Source organism: Diadema antillarum, unplaced genomic scaffold (genome assembly GCF_040938485.1).
Source record: "Diadema antillarum isolate AM-2024a unplaced genomic scaffold, OU_Dant_1.0 seq00000620_RagTag, whole genome shotgun sequence".
Taxonomy (NCBI): Eukaryota; Metazoa; Echinodermata; class Echinoidea; order Diadematoida; family Diadematidae; genus Diadema; species Diadema antillarum.
The window spans coordinates 459,154-479,615 of record NW_027271543.1 but is presented as its reverse complement, the minus strand read 5'-3'; the positions used below and the strand labels follow the sequence as shown (position 1 = coordinate 479,615).

The following is a 20,462-nucleotide window of genomic DNA, read 5'->3' as shown; positions in this document are numbered from 1 at the left end:
TCGATTGATCACCATCACTGATGATCGATGATCATTGTATGATAGTTGTATACCGTCCTAGGAACGTAATTATTTAGGTGCTGGATTGGGAACGGTTTATGATATCATAATAATTAACATCGTGATTATTTCAAACGTCTCCTCATCTTAGTGCATAATAAATCAGTACGATAAAAAACAAAGACCTTTTCTAACGAAGAAATCAATCGGAAATGATATCAAGGCAGTATTGTTCAGGTGAATTAGTTTGGCAATTTGAAAACGCTTATTGTAAGTTAATTCACCACGAAATGACTGATGGTATACTGTGATAGAAAACAAATATATATATATATATATATATATATATATATATATATATATATATATATATATGTGTGTGTGTGTGTGTGTGTGTACTAGGTGTTACAAAAAAACAACAACAAACTTTTGATCCTTAATAGTTCGAAAACGATATATCAGATAAAACTGTCATTGATGTGAGTTATAGCTGCATACTATACAATTTAGTTTGAGGTGTTTTGAATATGAAAGCCTATATCAGTTTCATGAAATCCATGATTGATTTCAAAGTTAGGTTCCAGATTTTGGTCAAATTTTAACCCTCCGTACCCAGGAACTTATGATGTGTATGTGAGTGTGTACTTACAGACAGTGAACAATGGACATGGATACCACCTGTTCAGAACTCTGCTCCATGCAAGGCACATGAATGCTTTATCAGTTAATCATGATGGATTGCCCTTGGCACTGCTAGTCTGAATTCATGGCAAAGGGTGAACTGCATGCACATGAAAAAAGTAAGCACATGCTTCCGTGTGCTTGCATACACCACATTTCAGAATGAATAAAGACTAGTTGTGATAATGGAATTCCTCATAAATAAAAATGGAGCATTCCAATCCTGGCCATTGTCCAGAACCATTGTCTGGGTGTTAACCACACACTCCCATACACTCCAATTGACCCCTGTGCCAAGTTAAGTTTTGTACAGAGGGTTGAAAATAGAGCAAAAATCTGAAACCTAAGTGAAAAATAATGTCGAATTTAATGAAACCAAGATATGCTTTATAAAATTACTTCCAAGAAAATTGTTCATTATTTTGCTATTACTCATATCAATGGCAGTGTTATCTGATGTATAGTTTTTGAGCTATTAAGGATCAAAAGTGGGAAATGTTTTTTGTAACACCTAGGTATATAATATATGTATAATGTCACAATAGAGGAATGCATTAAATGCCAATTGCCTTGATTTTAATACTATTAAAATCAAGGCAATTGGCATTTAATGCATTCATCTATTGTGACATTATTGTTGCTATTTCTAGTACTGCCAATACGCGGAGCAACTACAATATATATATATATATATATATATATATATATATATATATGTATATATATACATATATATATATATATATGTATATATATATATATATATATATATATATATATATGGCAGAATGTCCAACCAAATATCATGATGATTATGAGAATTATATACGACCGTACAAACAGCACTATATAAAAGCACTGTTAATGGTAGTGATAAAAACAACTGCACAATATTTGAGATACTTTACCGAGTACCGAGGCCGAAATCAACATTTTCATAAGAGCTTCATGTCACTGGAAGTAGTCATATTGTTTGTTTGTTTGTTTTATGAACATTATTTTGCGAGACACGTATTTCCTATACTGTAGCTTCGCTGTTTCACGTTGATGCCAAATCCAATCTTGTGTCATAATGGAGGAAGGCATGATTGCCGCTAGGCGCAGTAAGCATCCAGAATCTGGGGCTTACTAGAAAAAAAAAAATTATACAATTAATTCGAAGGAGTGTGTTCACTGAGCTGTAGAAATCACTACCAAAACTTCCCTATGCTGTCAGAAATCTGTAAAATTACAAAACGTTGGAAAATTAAAAATTTCACTCCTTGTTCTTGTTCAAGAATAAATTGTTGAATTTTAGTTTATTATGTATGTTTACTGTTTTCATATTAGTACTTTAGAGTTAATTTCTTTGATATAATGATGGCTCACGTGCTTGCTCGTGTATAGAGTACATCATCCCAAGTGACTTTTACAGTAACATTGATTTTTATACAAATCGGATGTTTATCCAAGTCCACGATCCCGTACAATGCGAATCATAGGGAGACAGTGTGTAACGACAGTACATGTGATGAAGAACATCTATTATACCACTTACAATCTCGAACACATGCACGCATATACGCAGACAAATTTTTGATTTGACAGAAACAGCCAGAAAGAAAGATGAGTTGCAGCCGGCTTACCTTTGTTTGCTATTTCTAGTAGATTGTAAACTGCCTGATAAAAAACGCGAACAGAAAAACTGACCAGAAATGAATATTATTCCTAAATTCTCTTGGGTTTCTGGGACGAACACTGAACTAGGGCTTTCTATAGCTCAGTCGGTAGAGCACCGGGCTAGGAATCCGGAGGTCTCGGGTTCTAATCCCAATGGAATCCCATTTTCTTTGATCATTTTTCTTCCTGAAAAAAGAGAGATTATAACTGAATAAGTACACACAGTGCTTGAAAATCTGCAGTGTACCTTGTTCTCGTATATTACAAATTAAGGTCAACGGTGTTTCCTTGAGTAGATAAAAAAAAAGACTAACTTTAAAAAAGTCATCCCCAAACACATACATACACACACGCGCGCACACACACACGCATACGGACATACATTTTATACTGTACATGTTACTAAACACACGGTACGCTCTCTCGTCACGTTGTTGACATAACTCGGTACAAAACCATTAACTATTTCATCTCAAATTATCTGACTGCCCGTGCGCTGAACTACATGTACTTGAACCTCTGGCAGTTCACTGTATGTCAGTAAAGATCTGCGGGAACAAAATTGCTGTGGAGGCCCTTGCAAATCTTTCTGAGAAAGTGTTGCATCTGTATTTTCTATTACCACTGTTTCCCCCTTTTTGATATGTTTCTTCCTTTATTCACTTTTCCATGTCTTACTAATCAACAATATGAACATGATGAGGAAATAACTCTTGAGTATAACTACGTGGCTCTGTTAAGGTAAGAGCCCTTTATACTGTTCAGGTTAGACTCCCCTGCGCATCTATTAGGCAGATATCTGCTGTTGCGGCATCCAGAACGTTATGGAGGCCCTACAAAGGTCCTCGCGGTTTCCCCAAGCATGTCTTCCTTTTGTTCATGCAACAAACAAAATAAAGTTTGACGTTTATACCCATTGTGTGAACCCAGCGTCTGTATATCCGTCAGTCAAACACCGACCATAACAGGTACACTACCTACATTCAACCAACGTGGTTGTGCGTAAAAGGTGTGATACAGGCGGTTTAATACTCAATATTTGTATTTTCCCTCGAGGAGCGAACGTGACGAATATATAAAGTGTGATGTGAAGAAACATAGGGGAGGTTGAAATTCTCATTTTGGTCCACTGTGGACATAAGGGAAAGCCATTCGACAATATACCGTCATTCCTATGAGAACTGTGTCTGCAGGAGGTCTAGTAGTGGACGGGCAGCATGGCTTGCTCGCAAAATAAAGACAAGCTAAGAAAGATCTTCACGTTGAGAAATGAGTTGGCCAGACAAACGCTGTGTGAATTCTACGGAATGTATCTGTATGCTGTAAGTATCCATATGAGGTAAGCCCTCTGATAATGACATAAAATGATTCTGAGTTGTTGAAGCGGATTATCGATCACGATGTCCCTGATTCGAAGCCCCTGCAAGGCTGCAGCGTTTGCGCCCCTATTATGGCTAATGCACAATAACCTCATCGCCTGGTCCTTTGGAGGGGTCTCAAGCCTTTGTAGTTGTTGGCTTATAAAGCATCCAATGCTTCCTAAGCGGTCACTAGTTAAGGAAATCAATAAATTATTCTAATCAATTCTGAACTGCAGCTTTTATGCCTTCATCTGTAAACTTACTTCAGACACCATCGGCCAAACACATTTGAAATCAGTTCAGGAAAAGAAGAATGTGGCTTGCAAAGCATTGTTATGAATCATGTTGAGATCTACCCACGAGCTGGACAAGGAAAAAAAGAATGTGGCTTGCAAAGCATTGTTATGAATCATGTTGAGATCTACCCACGAGCTGGACAAGCACGAGTCATACAGCCCACGAGCTCGGACATTTAAAAAAGTCCACGTGTCATACATCCCACGAGTCAGACAGCCCATGAGCTCGGCACTAGGAAAAAAAATCCCAACAGCTTGCTTACATTAAGTCCTGTAATGTAAAGTCGGTATCTTGGGCTTTCTTTGTCCAGTGTGGAACTCGTGGGCCCTGTTTGCCCTAGTGTCGGACTTGTGTGCCCTGTTTGCCCATCGTGTCGAGCTAATGGGCCTTATTTACCTAGTGTAGAGCTGATGGGCCGTATAGCTCGTGGATCCATTCTACTTGCTGTCGAGCTCATCATGGGTCTTATTCACGAGGTGTCTATGATCGTTGGCTGTTTGACTCGTTGGTGTGGATCTCGTGACGCGAACCCGTGATGTCCTTGGAAGATTCAATTCAGACCATTCACGATGCATCACAATTGTTCTCTTACAGCTAATTTTTTATGTTTGTTGCCTTTATTTCTCAAAAGAGTGGGTCTCACGAAATAAAACAAAGTTGTTAAAATTTGGGGGATTGGGGTTCTTGATATGAAAACATCATAAAGTTTTTGTTTGTTAGGACAAACGACATGAAAACCTAAATCGTACCGATACATGTAGCCTACATTATTTTGACCATTTTCGACGACATTTCGCTTCTATCCCGTGCGCTAACTCTCCAAGGTCCTCGTGCGAGGAGTGGTTGCTCGAGCGACGCTCTCGATGTCGACGTCGAACTTCCAAACGGCCTTCTCTATCGGCATGGCTCTCGCACTGTCCATCTACTCTGGGTTCGGGGTATCAGGTGAGATGCATGTCTAAATTTTCATTTTCATTTCATTTCAATTTATATTCATATTTTTCACATATACAACAATAAAGTATATAAATACGAAAATCATACAAAACATAATTTAGATGAGACTTCATCGGAAAGTACAAAAGTTTGATTTGGTATAAACACAAGGTCTGTACATATGCGAATCAAACTGTGGTCATGATGCGAAAAATATGACGGGGCCTGCGTAAAAGCATTAGCTTGTACAGCCGCAGGTCCCGTGGGTAGTGATAAATCAGATTAGGGGAAGTTTAGAATGCGGATGATTTTTAAGACCAACTATAAGTGGGGAAACCGATTAAAATAAACAAAACAAAAAATCCAGCTAAATAGAATACAGAAAGGTCACATGTTGCAGCAATATAACCTTAGTAAGGACATTGGTAGAACAACAACTGGGATTGCAGAGATTCAAGGGGTGTGTTGCAAAGTATAGAAAATGGCGTAACAGTATGGCATGAATACAAAAGTAGAAGGTGGAATAATGATGAGATTTGTCATGAACGTAAACAATACCGTCTACTAGGGCAGTAAAGCTCAGGGGGGCATTTCATGAAGGAACTTGTCGGATAAAATGTCCGACAAGTCAATTATATCCGACAAGTTCAGAGAAATCAGCCAATCAGACTACAGAATTTCTCAAAACTTGTCGGATATAATTGACTTGTCAGATATTTCATCCAACAAATTCCTTCATGGAATGCCCCCCCCCCCCCTCCGAGTAATATTCTAGCATGAGTCCTAATACCAAGCAGGCCGTGTGACCATGGTAACCGACAGCTGTCACGCGCGAGGATTTCGACAATCGAGTGGGTTGGTGCATGAAGAGCGCAACAGGCAGACTGATCAGAAATAGTGTTCATGGTTAGGATCCCGCCGGACGCGTGTTTTTTTTTTAGACGGCACAGATTGGGGACCCTAACCCTCACCCTAACGCTAACCCTAACTCTCACCCTAACTATAAAACCCTAACCCTAACCCTAACCCTAACCCTAACCCTAAACCTAACCCTAACCCTAACCTTAAACCCTAACCCTAACCCAACGTGTTTCCCATAGGTTTAACACGCGCCATGCCCCAATCTGTGCCGTCTAAAAAAAAAACGCCCGCCGGACTACTAATAAGGGATAGACAAGGGGTAAAATAAAGAGCAATAAGAACTATACACTATGCATGCCGTATATTCTGGAAGGTGACGTCACTTCATGGGGGTGTGGACTGTCCTCTTATACATCATCTTTTGGGCTATTCGAATTTTCACGCATTATGAATGCTACACATGAAATGTTGAGTCAACACGATTGTTCAGAGAGAATGAAGTACTATTCATTCTCTTGAGAATTTAGCGACGAATTACATTCATTTCTATATTATACATTGCATTGTGATTACATTCAATTTTCACAGTAGTTCACAGACCAGGGGGGCGTTTCATCAACGAGTTCGTCAGAGTTTTCACCGACGAATTTGCTATCAGCCAATCAGACCAAGGATTTCATTAGCTTTTAACAGTTGTCAGTGTAAATCCTTGCGTCTGATTGGCTGATAGCAAATTCGTCGGTGAAAACCCCCGACGAACTCGTTGATGAAACGCCCCCCAGTTTGAGATGTTTTGCTGTTGTATTCAAATTATAGATGAAATCTGTTACAATGGTGATTTAACAAAAATTGTTAGTCCGTTAATTATGAAATTGAAATTCTGTGTCTGATTTCATAATATTAGGGACAACAAAGTCATTTCACTTAGTCTGTCTTTAAGAATTAACAGAAATCCAAGACGAGCTTTATTCACGTCATTGACTGTCTCGAAGAAACTGGTCCTTTAATCAAAATACATGATGCGTCTGTATACTAGATACAGAAGATTGATTTTCTCGACTCGTGAGGGTTTTACTTCTGATTTCAATAGGCATTCCAGTAATGGTATCTTAATATCGTCATTATGCAAGGACGTATAGGACAATGCTATTCCTTTATCCATGGTGTTTATGTGAGTCGGAGGTCCAAATAGTACACCAGGACAGAGAAGAATCGTTATTCATATCATTATTTCTTAAGTCATGTGGCCAGGCTGTCATGTGGCCAGGCTTACCTTTCTGCTCAGGCTTTCATGTAATGAGCTTTGTAAAAGCGAACGATTTGAAGACTTTTTTCTGACGAATACTGTTTACCACAAATCGCACCACTGTCACACCAAACAGTTTCTTGAAAAAACACACAGTCATATAACCATCCGATTGACTTTTTTTTTCTTGACACACTTTTGAAATTGAAGAAGTCGTCAGCTTTGTTGGGGGGAGGGGGGCTATACCCTAATAGTGATGACAATCGTCCCCGATAAACCTTTGTCATACATATTTTTCCTGTTGTTATTTTTTTTCTTTATTCTTCATTTCACTGGAGTAGACGCAGCCTGCACACATACTTTACTTTGTCAAAGCACGATGCGTTGCTGCCTATAGATAAACATATCAGATTACCAATCCGTCAAGTACAAACTGCACAATATTTACATTCTCTGTTTGCACGCATCGCTGTCTATCCACACAATAGAAGGATGTATTGATGTCAATAGTAAATTGGGTTAACAATGCAACACGTGTACCGTCTGTTTGTACAAACAGCTGAAATTCCCCTTCTCATTGCACTGCCGGATCCTTGATTATTGAGATGGTCGTTTGGCTCTCACGCAATCACCAGAGTACATTGTTCACATGAAAGTTACAGCCAATGTAACACGCCTATTGCGACATTCAGAACTATGCAGAATTATCTTTCATGTTGTACTCTACTTTGGTATCACCTTATTTCAAGGAGAATTAAAGCCAAATATACATGTGGATTGAGTGAATGCAGCAATATTAGTAGAACACATCAATGAAAGTTTGAGGAAAATCGGACATTCGGTTGAAAAGTTATGAAGTTTTGAAATTTGGTGACGAGACCACTGGATCAGAAGATTACTACAGATCATGACATCACATTTAGACTACCATATAAAGAAAGTAAAAAGAAAATTCCACATGATATCATTTCATATGACAGAAACACATTCCCTAAACTTGTTATAGTTGTTACTGACATAATGTCAAGGGTAATGTTATTCCCCCTGCTTTCTGAAAGAGGTAGTCCTCTTTCATTTTGATAGAAAAGTGAAAAAATGTTTAATTTTCTTTATATTTTCTTTATATGGTAGTCCATATTATGTGATGTCATGATCCGTAGTAGTCTTCTGATCCAGCGGTCTCGTCACCAAAACTTCAAGAGATCAAAACTTTTGAACGGTTTGCACGATTTTCCTCAAACTTTCACTGACGTATTCTACTAATAATGCTCTATTCACTCAATCAACATGTATTTTTGTAATTCCCCTTTAATCTATTATGACGCACTCGCCTTGTGAAACACATATTCCTCATAATTATATAGAGAAAATACTATTATTACAGAAAACAGACCTTTGTGTTATTGGTACCTAATCGTGAAGATGCCATACTGATGTTCCATTTCATGGCAACAACATATAAAGATTAATATTAATTTGTATCGTTTGCATTCAGGACAAATTACTTACAATTTACCAATCATTCTCTCCTTCTTGTATTCGATTCCATCTTTGTTTAAACCAAAACTGTCCATTTACATCCTACCCGACCATGGGATGAATTTGATTGCACTTGGCTAGGACTATTTTTTTTCAAAATCCATAATCTCTGTTTTTTGGCCCTGAATTGTAGAATTCTCTCAGTAACAGTATGAAGGAGGCTTAAAGTTTTAATACTTTTACTTTGAGAGGTGTTTTTTTTTTCTCAGAAATTCCTATGCAGAATGTTTATATTCTTGTTAGCCCTGATTTCAAGTTCGTTTTTTATCATGATCGGTTATCGTCTCTTGATATCATTAAAGGGTGTGCACAGTTCTGGTCGAGGTGAGAATTTAGCTTTTAACCTTTTGCGATTGAGATATTCATAAACCACTCTATGAGATGTCAAAGAGCATGCAATTCTAAGGGGTATCAAAAGTTTATTTGATGAAAATCGGTTTTGAAATGGTTGAGATATCCAAAAACAAGGCGAAACATAGATATCCTAATAAAAGGCGTGGCCTGTCACCTTTTATTATTATCACTTTTTTTTTGGATATCTCAGCCTTTTGAAAACCAATTTTCATCAAATAAATGTTGAATCCTTCTTAAAATGACATGCTCTTTCATATTTCATAAGGGGCTTCTCATTATCTCACTTAGGAATGTTCAAAACATGAATCCCCACCTTAACAAGTACCGTGCAGTCCCTTTAAGATCTTCTCTACATCTTGGTAAACCTATGTATCTGGTGCTTTGTTGGTTTTGACCCTCCAACTCCTTTTCCTTCGTCCTTTCCTCGTCTCCTTCAGTCTCTTCTTGTTTGTTTCCTTCCACGCTAATCCTTTTTCTTTCGAGAAAGCTTCCTCGTGTTTGTGGAATGTGTGGGCATTTGTTTTGTTTGTTGTTGTTGTTTTTTTTTTTTGGCAAGTTGCCTAGTCTTGTTCGCTCAGCAATTAGATGTTAGTTTCATGACATGTTCCGCTTTTTTCAACCGTCCCCTCCATTTCCGATCAATTTTCTTTCGGTATTTGTCATAAAGTCACATCGTTTATTGTATTTCAGTTCACAGTATTTTTCTTGATTTCGTTGTTGTATTGATTTTGTGTAATTATGTTTATTTGAATGTATATTTGCAATTCCATTTTTTTTTTTGTTGCTGGAAATGAAATAAATGAAATGAAATGGATACATTAATAAGTATAATGATGAGCAGTGATTCTGTATAGACTGCGCAGTAAACAAAGTGTTTGATATTTCTAAGATATGTGTGTTTGGCTACGCTTTATAAAGGTTGTATGACAAAAGTGAAATGTTTTGTACAACAGGCCAGATGTTATATTATTGGATGTACCACGTCCCAGTGGAGCTTGTATTGATGTAATATTCTATCTTGTATTATATTTTCTTTATGTATTTTCTTTGTTTCATTTTCTTTTTAATTCACTTGATTTAATCTAATTCTATTCTTTAGTCTATTTTATTTTAACCACGAATTACAACTGAATCTATTACTTGTCAGTCAATCCTTTCATGATATACTGTACGTGACAGCAACAAAAGAAGAAGAACAGTTGGGGGAAAGAAAAGAGAAGAGAGAGAGAGCGGCGGAGTGAGGGGCGACATGAATCTCACGTCTTTGATAGACCGTGTTATTGGTAGTGATGCGGGTTTTTTTTTCAAGGCTAATAAAGTGGTTTCCCTGATACAAAACCTATAGGCGTCAAACAAGTAGGGCTTGTCTAATGTCTAATAGAATATAATGTTTAACGGCGCTTAACGTCAACCTTGTATTGTAATTAAATATAAAACTTGAATTTTGATGAATAAAGATCAAAGCATTGCATTCAAGCTTTTGTTCATTATATCCGCGTGAAATTATTTGAAAGTTTATCAGGTGTTTTTGCCATTTTTTTGTTAGTTGTCAGCACAGGTCTCTTCTCCAATCATCGCAAATAAATTTGACGTCGTTAAGTATCGTTATCAGCTTTGATTTTAATCGCTTGCATACCAAATGACCTTGGAAGAGAACGACAGCTGATTTATAATAAATCCTCATCGTAAAGTTTTTATGGCAATCGACAGGATAGATACCTCTGGAGAAGTAGATGTTAAGGATGCAAATTAATGTCCTTTCTCTTCTGTAGTTTGATTAGCCTTCATAGCAACATAACATTTGAAAGTCAACCTTTCCATTTCGTTTCCTCTTATTTCATTTACTCTCTTTTTCCGCTGTCTTCACAGATTTCAATTTTCTTCCTGAAGAGATTAAATGACTTTTATCATCTTACGTTACTTGTTATGATGATATGCTCCTTTATTAAAGGTCCTGTTTACCTTTGGGAGCAGTGATTTCTAGAATGTTCAAGATATCACTTTTGATGCCTATAGGTCAGTTGCATTACAAAACATCCTACCATATACAATTTTCGCAATAAAGCCTAAAATATAAGGAGATATCGATATTTTGTCTCATTAAACCATAACTGTAGGCGGTTTAGTCTGGAAACATTTTCTATCATAACTATTGTTCACATACTGGTTCAAATTTTTACATTGGTTGTTTCTATCCCTAACTCACATTTCAGAACTATCTTTAAGCACTAATGCTGGGTTTTTGTTTCATCTTGCAAATGGTAAATTATGCCTGTAAGTAAAACGGTAGATGTATAAAAGATATATAGGAAACTGTATTGCGACCAAAATCTTAACAGCATACGTATGCACGCTTGTAACGTACTAAATTACGTGAAACCTACATGATATATTTTGACATGCCAACTACTAAGCGTCTTTCATGATATATCCCTGGGGTCAGGTGGTCACCTAAACTCAGCCGTCTCTGTGGGCCTGGCTGCCGTGGGCGCCTTTCCCTGGTGGAAGGTCCCTTTCTACGCCATCGCACAACTTATGGGAGGTTTTCTCGGAGCTGGCACAGCCTACTTGATTTACACAGGTAGTAATTTCTATTATGCTGTCCCTTGTTATAGACACAAGATTGTTCGTGTCGTCGTGACATGCTGAATTTACTTCGAATAAACAAACTTAAAGAAACAGAACAACAAAGTTTCATGAAAGCCAGATGTAAAAAAAAGTCAGAAAATTACAGGAGTTCTTAATTCAGATGTTACCGAGCACATAAGTATGAAAATCATACGAATTTTCACAATGTATGGCCGTACAAGTCAATTCAAAGAAAAGTTCACCTTGTTTTTTTCTTTCTCTTTTCTTTGTTTTATCATAGGCTTGAATTAATATTATGCCTTCACATTATAATCTGAACATTTCAACAAGATAACTGTGTAAGGGTAGGGGGAGGTATAGTTGATGTACATTATGAAGGGATAATATTCAAGCTTGAAAGATATTGCTTGCGATGTTCCACTGGGTGGTTCAGTATGACTTTTGCAGATCCTCGAATATCCAGTGATCTACACTGTTAGCACATGATTCAAATGTTTTCTTTTCGCACCAAACTCCAATTACTTTTGTATGAACAGGGAGGTGTTTCCTCTCACCTCCCTGGTATGAACAATAAATTCCGAATTGCAAAAAGTTACTCGATGGATAAGAGCAAATCAATTGTCTCTAAATCTTCAGTAGCCAAGTATATAGTACATGACTTTTAGCCATTCGAATGAAGTTTTGCCAACAGATATCATATTTAATGGCACTCCTTTGGAAAATATATCTAAAATCAAATTTCTGGTTGTCACTGTCGATAATAAATCATCTTGGGGTCAACATCTGTACAGCTATCCACGTAACATTGGTATCATCAACAGATTTAGATTGCATTGATGCCTTCCTCTTCTTTGTTGAATTTATATCATTCCTTGATTTTAACTTGCTGAAACTATGGAATTTTAACATGGGGAAACAACCACCAGCATTCATTTGTTAGATAAACTGCTGTTATTACCAAAAAGTTGCTACCGAAATGATCTAAGCGGACTCGCCCCGCGCATCCAGTCAGATTCACCATTTGTTTTTTGGATTACAGAATTCAAACAAATTAAAAATTTGTATTGCTTATAATGAAACAATAATGTTTAATTGAAGTATAATACAACCCCACATACGTTTAATTTCATATATCAGAGAAATGAATTGTTTCATAAATATCCTATTAGGTGTTCGAATAGTTTTCACTTACTGATCTTAAGGACTTCATAAGCTCAAAATACATTCACATACACAGGCCCTACATTTTTTGATTCTCCGAACGATGAAATAAAAAAAGACAACGCTCTCTCGTTACATATAGTCTTTTTAGCCCAAGCTGATATTTTGCCTCTTTTCGAGTCCTACCGAAGAGACAGCGTTTGTAATTAATCCGTAATGAATATAAATATCGTCATCCCCAGATAGTGAAATGCATATTTTCATTTTATCATCACAGCTTTATAGAGCTACACTGAATCATCAGATATTCAAGCAGCTTTCTTGAACGTCCCTTTTCTGATTCCTCAATAACAGCTTGTAGACCTTGTCTATACAGTCATACTGTGTTGCTGTGATTTTGTACATGTACATGTATTTGTGTTTTGTTTTTATGTTTGTTTCTTTCTGTCCTGTAATGTCTGCCATGTCCAGACTGACTTTATATTTTTATTTTGTAAGATCATGAGTCGATTGCATGCTTTGTCCACAGTATGTCAGCTGCACTTTGTAGTGGACCCCTTATTTTGTTTTTTCTCAGAGCACGGATACTCCACATATTACAATTGGTTGGAAAATATGTGCATTTGCTTTTAATTCGTTAACACCTCTAATTTTCATCATATAGTCAATTATTGTGTTCTCAAGATCATTCGTAATTTTTGTATATTATGTTATGTTCTGTGGAAGAAGAAAATGAAATCAAATGAATATGGATTGAATTATCAAAAAGTTGAAAAATTCTAAAACATCTGACGAACAAGCGGTCATAACCAATGGCTATGTGTTTGTGACTCAGTATCACATGAAAAAACGTCGAAATTCCATTGTCTTTCTTTTTGACTGTTCTACACCGAGATTCATGAAGCTTCCACAGTTCTGTTTGTCTGAGTTTACGTATTAAAGGGGTGATATAGTTTTTATTTAAGATGGGGCCTTATGTTTCCAACAATTTCGTGATACAATAAGCATATAATTCTAAATATACATTGAATTCCTCTTACAATAATACACCCTTTAATGTTTTACAGATGGTTTCCAATTATCTCGCAAAAAGATAAACTTTGAATCCCCCTCTCAACCAGAACTAAACCATCCCTATTTGACCTGAAACATATAGTGGTATATCGTAATAAAACGTCAAAAATAGATCTAATGTATAATGATCCTAAAAAAATGATTGTGATCTATAATGTACAGGGTAGAGAAGAAGGGACAGTTGCCCTTCCTTTCTTCATTAATCGCTCTTTACGGTACAATTATTTAACAGAAAGAAAGAGAGAGAGAGGGGGGGGGGAGACGGAGAGATTAATAGAGAAATATGGGAGGGGGTGGATTGGTAGAGGAGAACGGTGTCATCTTTATACTAACAGTGATTGTGAACACAGGAAACTATCATGAGAATATTATCACAGACGAGAAGCCCGTCCATGATATACCAATTGCAAAATAGCTAATGCAGGGCACACACACATATACACACAAATCAATTTCTAACTCTTCTTCAAAACAAAACACGAAGTCTTTAGATCCGTGCTTTGCGGGCTATAGTATAGATTACTTGTACAGATTTGATGAGGATGGTTTTGTGTAATCACTTAATTATGTCCCGATTCGGCCACGAGTATTGGCACTGGGGGAACTGAACCGGTAGCCCGTTTACAAATATTCAACAATGTATCCATTAATCTCAACGAGATCTGATTATTGCGTGTCTTCTTTGAAGTCCTGCGTAAACAGACAACCAGGATTACATTTTCGACTTAGGACACGAAGTGCATGTATTGATTGTTCCCAGGACATGTCTGAAGAAGGAACACTTTTAACAGCTTATATAAGAATGGTGTTTAGTGGAAGCACAATCTAAGATCTCACGACAGCTCCGATACACTCTAAATCTGTCGGAATGGACAAATAACATCGATAAAGTATGCGATAGGCCAGCTGCGCAGGATGAAAACTTGGGGACTAATCACGACAGAATGTTCGTTGAACTTCACCCCCTTCAGCGAACGCGTTTGGAAATCAAGACTCAGTACAGGCTCTCGACAGACCAGTATCATCTGCATGACTTTAGTAGTCTAAAGCAGAATCACAAAATGAGCCGAAGCAAAAAAAAAAAATAAACAATATTAAATTGTGTACAGACCGATCACTCTTGAATTGCTACATGGTATAAGTACTAGGTGTTACAGAAACATTTCCCATTTTTGATCCTTAATAGTTCAAAAACTATAGATCAGATAACACTGACATTGATATGAGCAATAGCTGAAAAGTGTACAGTTTTGTTGAAAGTAATCTAAAAATGAAAGCATGAATCAGATTCATGAAATTAAAGATTAATTTTTAAGTTAGGATTCAGATTTTGCTCTATTTTCAACCCTCTGTACAAACCTTCACTTTGCACAGTGGTCAGTTGGTGTGTATGGGAGTGTGTGGTTAACACCCAGACAATGGTCCTGGATAATGGCCAGGGTCTAAATGCTGTATTATTAATTTATTCATGAGAAATTCCACTATCACAGCTATAGTCTTCATTCATCCTGAAATGTAGTATATGCAAGCACATGGAAATACATGTGCTTAATTTTTTTCATGTGCATGCATTTCACCCTTTACAATGAATTCAGACTAGTAGTGCCCAGGGCAATCCACATGAATTGTTAATAAAGCATTCATGTGCCTGGAGCAATAGACCCCTGAAGCTGAAGCCTATTCAGCAGAGCTCTGAACAGGTGATATTCATGTCCATTGTTCAGGGCCATTGTAAGCACACACTCACATACACATCATTAATTAAATGTTCAGATTTTGTACATAGGGTTAGAATTTGACCAAAATCTGGAACCTAACTTTAGAATTAACCATGGATTTCACGAAAATGAATTATGCTTTCATATTCAAATCATCTGCAACTTAATTTTACACCACTCAGCTATTCAATGACAGTGTTATCTGATTTGTAGTTTTCAAACTGTTATGGATCGAAAATGGGAAATGTTTTTGTAGCACCTAGTATAAAGGTGATCTGCTGTTGTTTTGTGTTTTCAGAAAACTTATTATGATAGGTCCTTCTCTAGATTGAAAGAAAGACACATGGACAAACAGAGAGCGTTTTTTTTTTCGAAGGATTCAATTCTACGTAATCAGATGCAGTAATTTGTTTTCGTTTTTATTTGCTCACTTATGATGCTTTAGCGTGATCTATTTTCTGTTGCACTAAATCATAGACGCTTTTGATGATCTGGACGGTGGAACTCGACAGGTTTTCGGTGAGAATGGGACAGCTTCAATCTTCGCCACTTTTCCCCAGCCTTTCCTGTCACCGATTACAGCGGTTTTTGAACAGGTTTGAGCAACCCCTCGGATTTACTTCTATCATTTGATGATTACACGTATAATACATACTTTTTCTGGTGATTAGATGGATTGAAAGTAGCTATGAATGAAGTGTTTTCTCCACAATATCTCTCGATGTTTTCTCTCATTTTCTCTTTCCCTCTTTCGGCATGATATCAAAACGACGAAATGAAAATAGTCTCAGTTGAGGGAAATTAGGAGATTAAATGCATTTGAGCTGTGGGTATGGCGTAGAATGTTCCAGGTCAGCTGGAGAGATAGGAAGATCAATGCGAGGAGTTTCAGAAGAAGAAGGTCTTCTTGCCCATACAGCTAAGGAACAGGAAGCTGTATGTGGAAACACGGTCATTGGAAACGGCGACCAGACAGCACAGATGACGGTAGAAGGACACGTTGAAGTGAAGGCAAGGCCAGGACGTACAAAAAACAGGATGGATGGGTATCGTCAGGAAGTGGACGAATGGAGTAAATGACCGTGGCGACAGCAAAGGCACACAAGAGAATGCCGACGGTTCTCTGTACTCAACTATCAGTCAGTTGACGGACTGATTTGGGGGAAAGAGTAACACAAGTGAAAAATCACGGATACAAGTCATTTATCTTTTTTGTTTAATTCTCTGAGAGACATATCGATACAATTTATATAAGCGTTCAGTTGGTGACCAATTTTTCTTCGCTTACACATACTGCTTTTTCCTGTTTTCCTGTATTATTTTTTCAAGAGTTTTCACAACTGAATCCATTGAGCTATCATGTTTTTGAATAATTGTCATTGCTATTATAGTATTACACTTCTCTTCGAAGCACTGATATACTGAAAGTGTCATCTACATCTAGCAATCAGTGTTTAGAACACGTTTTGTTAAATCTTGACGCAGTTTATTATATAAATCATCTATTGTTTATATGTTATATATATATATATATATATATATATATATATATATATGTATAAAACGAAGAATCAAGAAATAAACTAGTAATGCATTTTTTTTTTTGGCAGACTCCTGAAGAAGGTGGAGGCCACCGAAAATTTGAGTACAATAAACTCATTCTTTATTGGCAAAAAAAAAATGCATTACTAGTTTATTTCTTGATTCTTCGTTATATTGGAGCCAATACGTGAATTCTCAACATGTATGTATATATAAACCCCTCAAAAAAAGTTTGGAAATTTGACTTCAGTTGTAAATTTCTCCAGTTAGTAAGCACTATAAAATACATGCATGCTATCAATGGAAAGATTATTAAAATCTCTTTGAAATATCCTACACTATGATTATGCTATCAAGTAAAGGGCTGTACTCAAAAGCGTCTGATAAGGTCTGCATTGAAAAGCTGCAAAATGAACAAGAACTGTCCTTATGAATGAGAACGGTCGTGAAGAGTAAAATAGACAACATGTTCTTTTGTATTATGTCTTTTGTTCTCAACTGGTCAGCCATGAAGGCAAATTTCAACAGACATCTTAACTTCACATTCAAGTTTTAAGTGGTGCCATGCCAGACAATTTTGATAGCTCATCAAGTTTTATGGTTGTACATCATGCCATGTGTAAGCAATGTTCAAAAAGCCCGCGCCATAGGGCAAATTAAAGCTGAGATGCTTCAAAAAGATGACAACGCAAGACCACATAGAGCGAGACTTGTGCGCAACTTTCTCTCTCTCGAGAGGGCATCACTAGAATGGACCGGCCTGCATGCAGCCCCGACCTCAACCCCATAGAACATCTTTGGGATCAACTTGGCCGAGCTGTGGGGAAGAGGGTCACAAATGCAACGACATTGGCAGGACTCCGTCAGATACTGGTTGACGAGTGGAACGCCATTCCTCAGCAGCGAATCACGAAACAAATCAACAGCATGAGGACACGGTGCCAGGCGGTGGTGCAAGCACTTGGGTCGTCCACCAGATACTGAGCCACGATCATGTTCATTGACAATTATAAAGACAATGTAAACATAAAGTAAAGACAAAATAACGATAAAATGAAGACATAATAAAGATGAAACTCACCAATAAAACCAAGACCATGCCATTTCACTTCTTCATGTCTTTGTGGTGGTTAATGTGGCGAGATTTTGTGAGATAATGGTTTGAGTCATGATCGTTTGTGTGTGTGTGTGTGTGTGTATGCGTGTGTTTGTTTGTTTGTGTGTTTATCTGTTTGGTTGAACGCATACATGTTTCACTCCATAAAAATGCTGATTTCTAAGGAAAAATGAGAAATGATTGATCAAACTCAGATTTCCAAACTTTTTTTGAGGGGTTTATATATATATATATATATATATATATATATATATATATATATATATATATATATATATGTAGAGAGAGAGAGAGAGAGAGAGAGATATTGGTTGATTGATTAATTGATTGAGTTTTCAGAATACAAGTGTAATCAATGATCTATGGTGTTTTGTTGGCTAGGCATCGAGTTTGGCGAATAGCAGTACGTTATAATCTACCACAATCTTGATGCAGATTTTGAACACGGCGTTGATGCTGGCGCTCATAGGAGCCGTGGCTGATCGTCGCAACCAGGCCCCACCCCAGGGCATTATCCCTCTCTTCTTCGGCTTCATCGTCTTTGTCATCATCCACGCCTATGGCTACAACGCTGGAGCGCCTCTCAATCCTACGCTTGACCTGTCTGGGAGGCTGGTGCTGGCGGCCGCTGGCTATGGCTCGGACATATGGATGTGAGGATGTCTTTTGGTTCATTCATTCATTCTTCCTCTTTCCATTCTTTTTAATTTCATTAACACTACTGTTCAGTCAAACCTGCGTATATATGGTAACAACACCAGAGAAATATAAATTGTGGCCTCTGTGAACAGACGCCCGTTTAAGTCAGTTTGATATACAACTGTAGTTTGATATTTTTTTCTTCTCTACCCTGTTACAGAAGTCATTATTCTTCATTTAGATTTTATCAGTGTTTCAAATGGCCGAAAAGCTTTAACAGTGTTATCAGGATTGCCACATAGTCACCGCTATAGTGCCATTACTGTCACTTGATTGAGCACTAACTGGGTCAACTGAATTCGGTATTTGTTGTTGAATAAAGACCACGGGGTTCCCACTGGTGGGTCATACCCATCGTTGGACCAACTATAGGGTCTGCTCTCGGGTCTTGGAGCTATTATCTTGCCGTGGAACTGCATCACCCACGGGTAGATGATACTGCAGAACTTGGTTTGGAAGGCACCAACCTAAAACAAGGTGAGTTCAAGGCTAATGAGGCCTAACTGGGTATGGTGTCCGTCTATTTTCTCATTAACCTTGATCGTTGGAGGATCCGTCTCTTTTCGCTTCATTTATTCCTTTTTTTTCCCTGTGTGATTAGCCACGATGATATGATACTAACAATTTACCAATATGCTGTTTAGGTGACTGAATAAACCTCACAAACAGAAGAAAAACAAGACGACAAGATCACTACAGTATTTGTGATCATAGAAAGGCACTCCATGAGAACAAACTCGCTTCTAGTTTTCTACTTTGACGGTGAAAATTTGGCATGGGAATTGTGTCAGTGCCATAAAAAGTTGTCAATAAATTGGAGAAACAAAAGAGACCACCGAAAAATAATAAGTACCGTTCCATACAGCAGGCTTTACCTTCGTTTAGAGAAAACTATGGTTATTATACATATAGGCCTACACAGTTTTAGTTCTAAAACTCTATTGACGTAATTCTGGTTGATTTTCTCGTCTTCCTTCACCATCATCGTCCTCCTTGTCATACAACAGAGTCGGCCGATGTTGACACAAACGCCAGTACTGGACAAATCTCCAGGAATTCTGCTGACGAACATGTCGAAGATCATGGCGAAAATCAAACTACATTATAGATTACCGAGTAGATCAATCGCTAAAGTCATCAATGGTTCTAATACCACGGCTGCGGGTCTAGGTCCTGGTCTAGTATACCACAGGATGACCAAAGCGACTCGATACGGGATGGTTTGAAGAAGATGTACATCCCCAAGTAGCAGGGGTGTGATTAATGTCATCAATTTCATATATAGCACATTGTGTAGGAAATACTCAATCGCCCTTGCTTAACGCCGACCACATGTACGGGTAAACTAAGTGGGCGTTGATTTGACTGAAATTAATCCTTTCATACTTTTAAAATTATATGTTATAAAATTCATATTAATATCATAAAAATATATAATTATATTATCAAATTTATACTTTTGTATGTGGAGAACGCCTTAGGAACTCTGCTTGAAGCAGAATAAAAGTTCTGGGTTCTTACTTTTTTAATCTCAAGTGATCATCAGTGAGTAGATAATCATGTTTTTATGATTTTACATTGAACAGCGATAACGCTCCAAAGACATAAAAGAGCTTCGGTACAGATTG

The 20,462-nt window shown here is 37.4% G+C and overlaps 1 protein-coding gene across 1 annotated transcript; it reads left to right on the top strand.

The window, feature by feature from the left end:
• Positions 1-4,861: 4,861 nt before the first annotated feature.
• Positions 4,862-19,942, top strand: LOC139736049 (aquaporin-9-like). Its single transcript, XM_071646797.1, has 6 exons — positions 4,862-4,943; positions 11,378-11,515; positions 15,954-16,072; positions 18,571-18,788; positions 19,157-19,311; positions 19,842-19,942. Exons 1-6 carry the CDS (start codon positions 4,862-4,864, stop codon positions 19,940-19,942), a joined length of 813 nt encoding a protein of 270 aa, XP_071502898.1.
• The last annotated feature ends 520 nt before the right edge of the window (positions 19,943-20,462 follow it).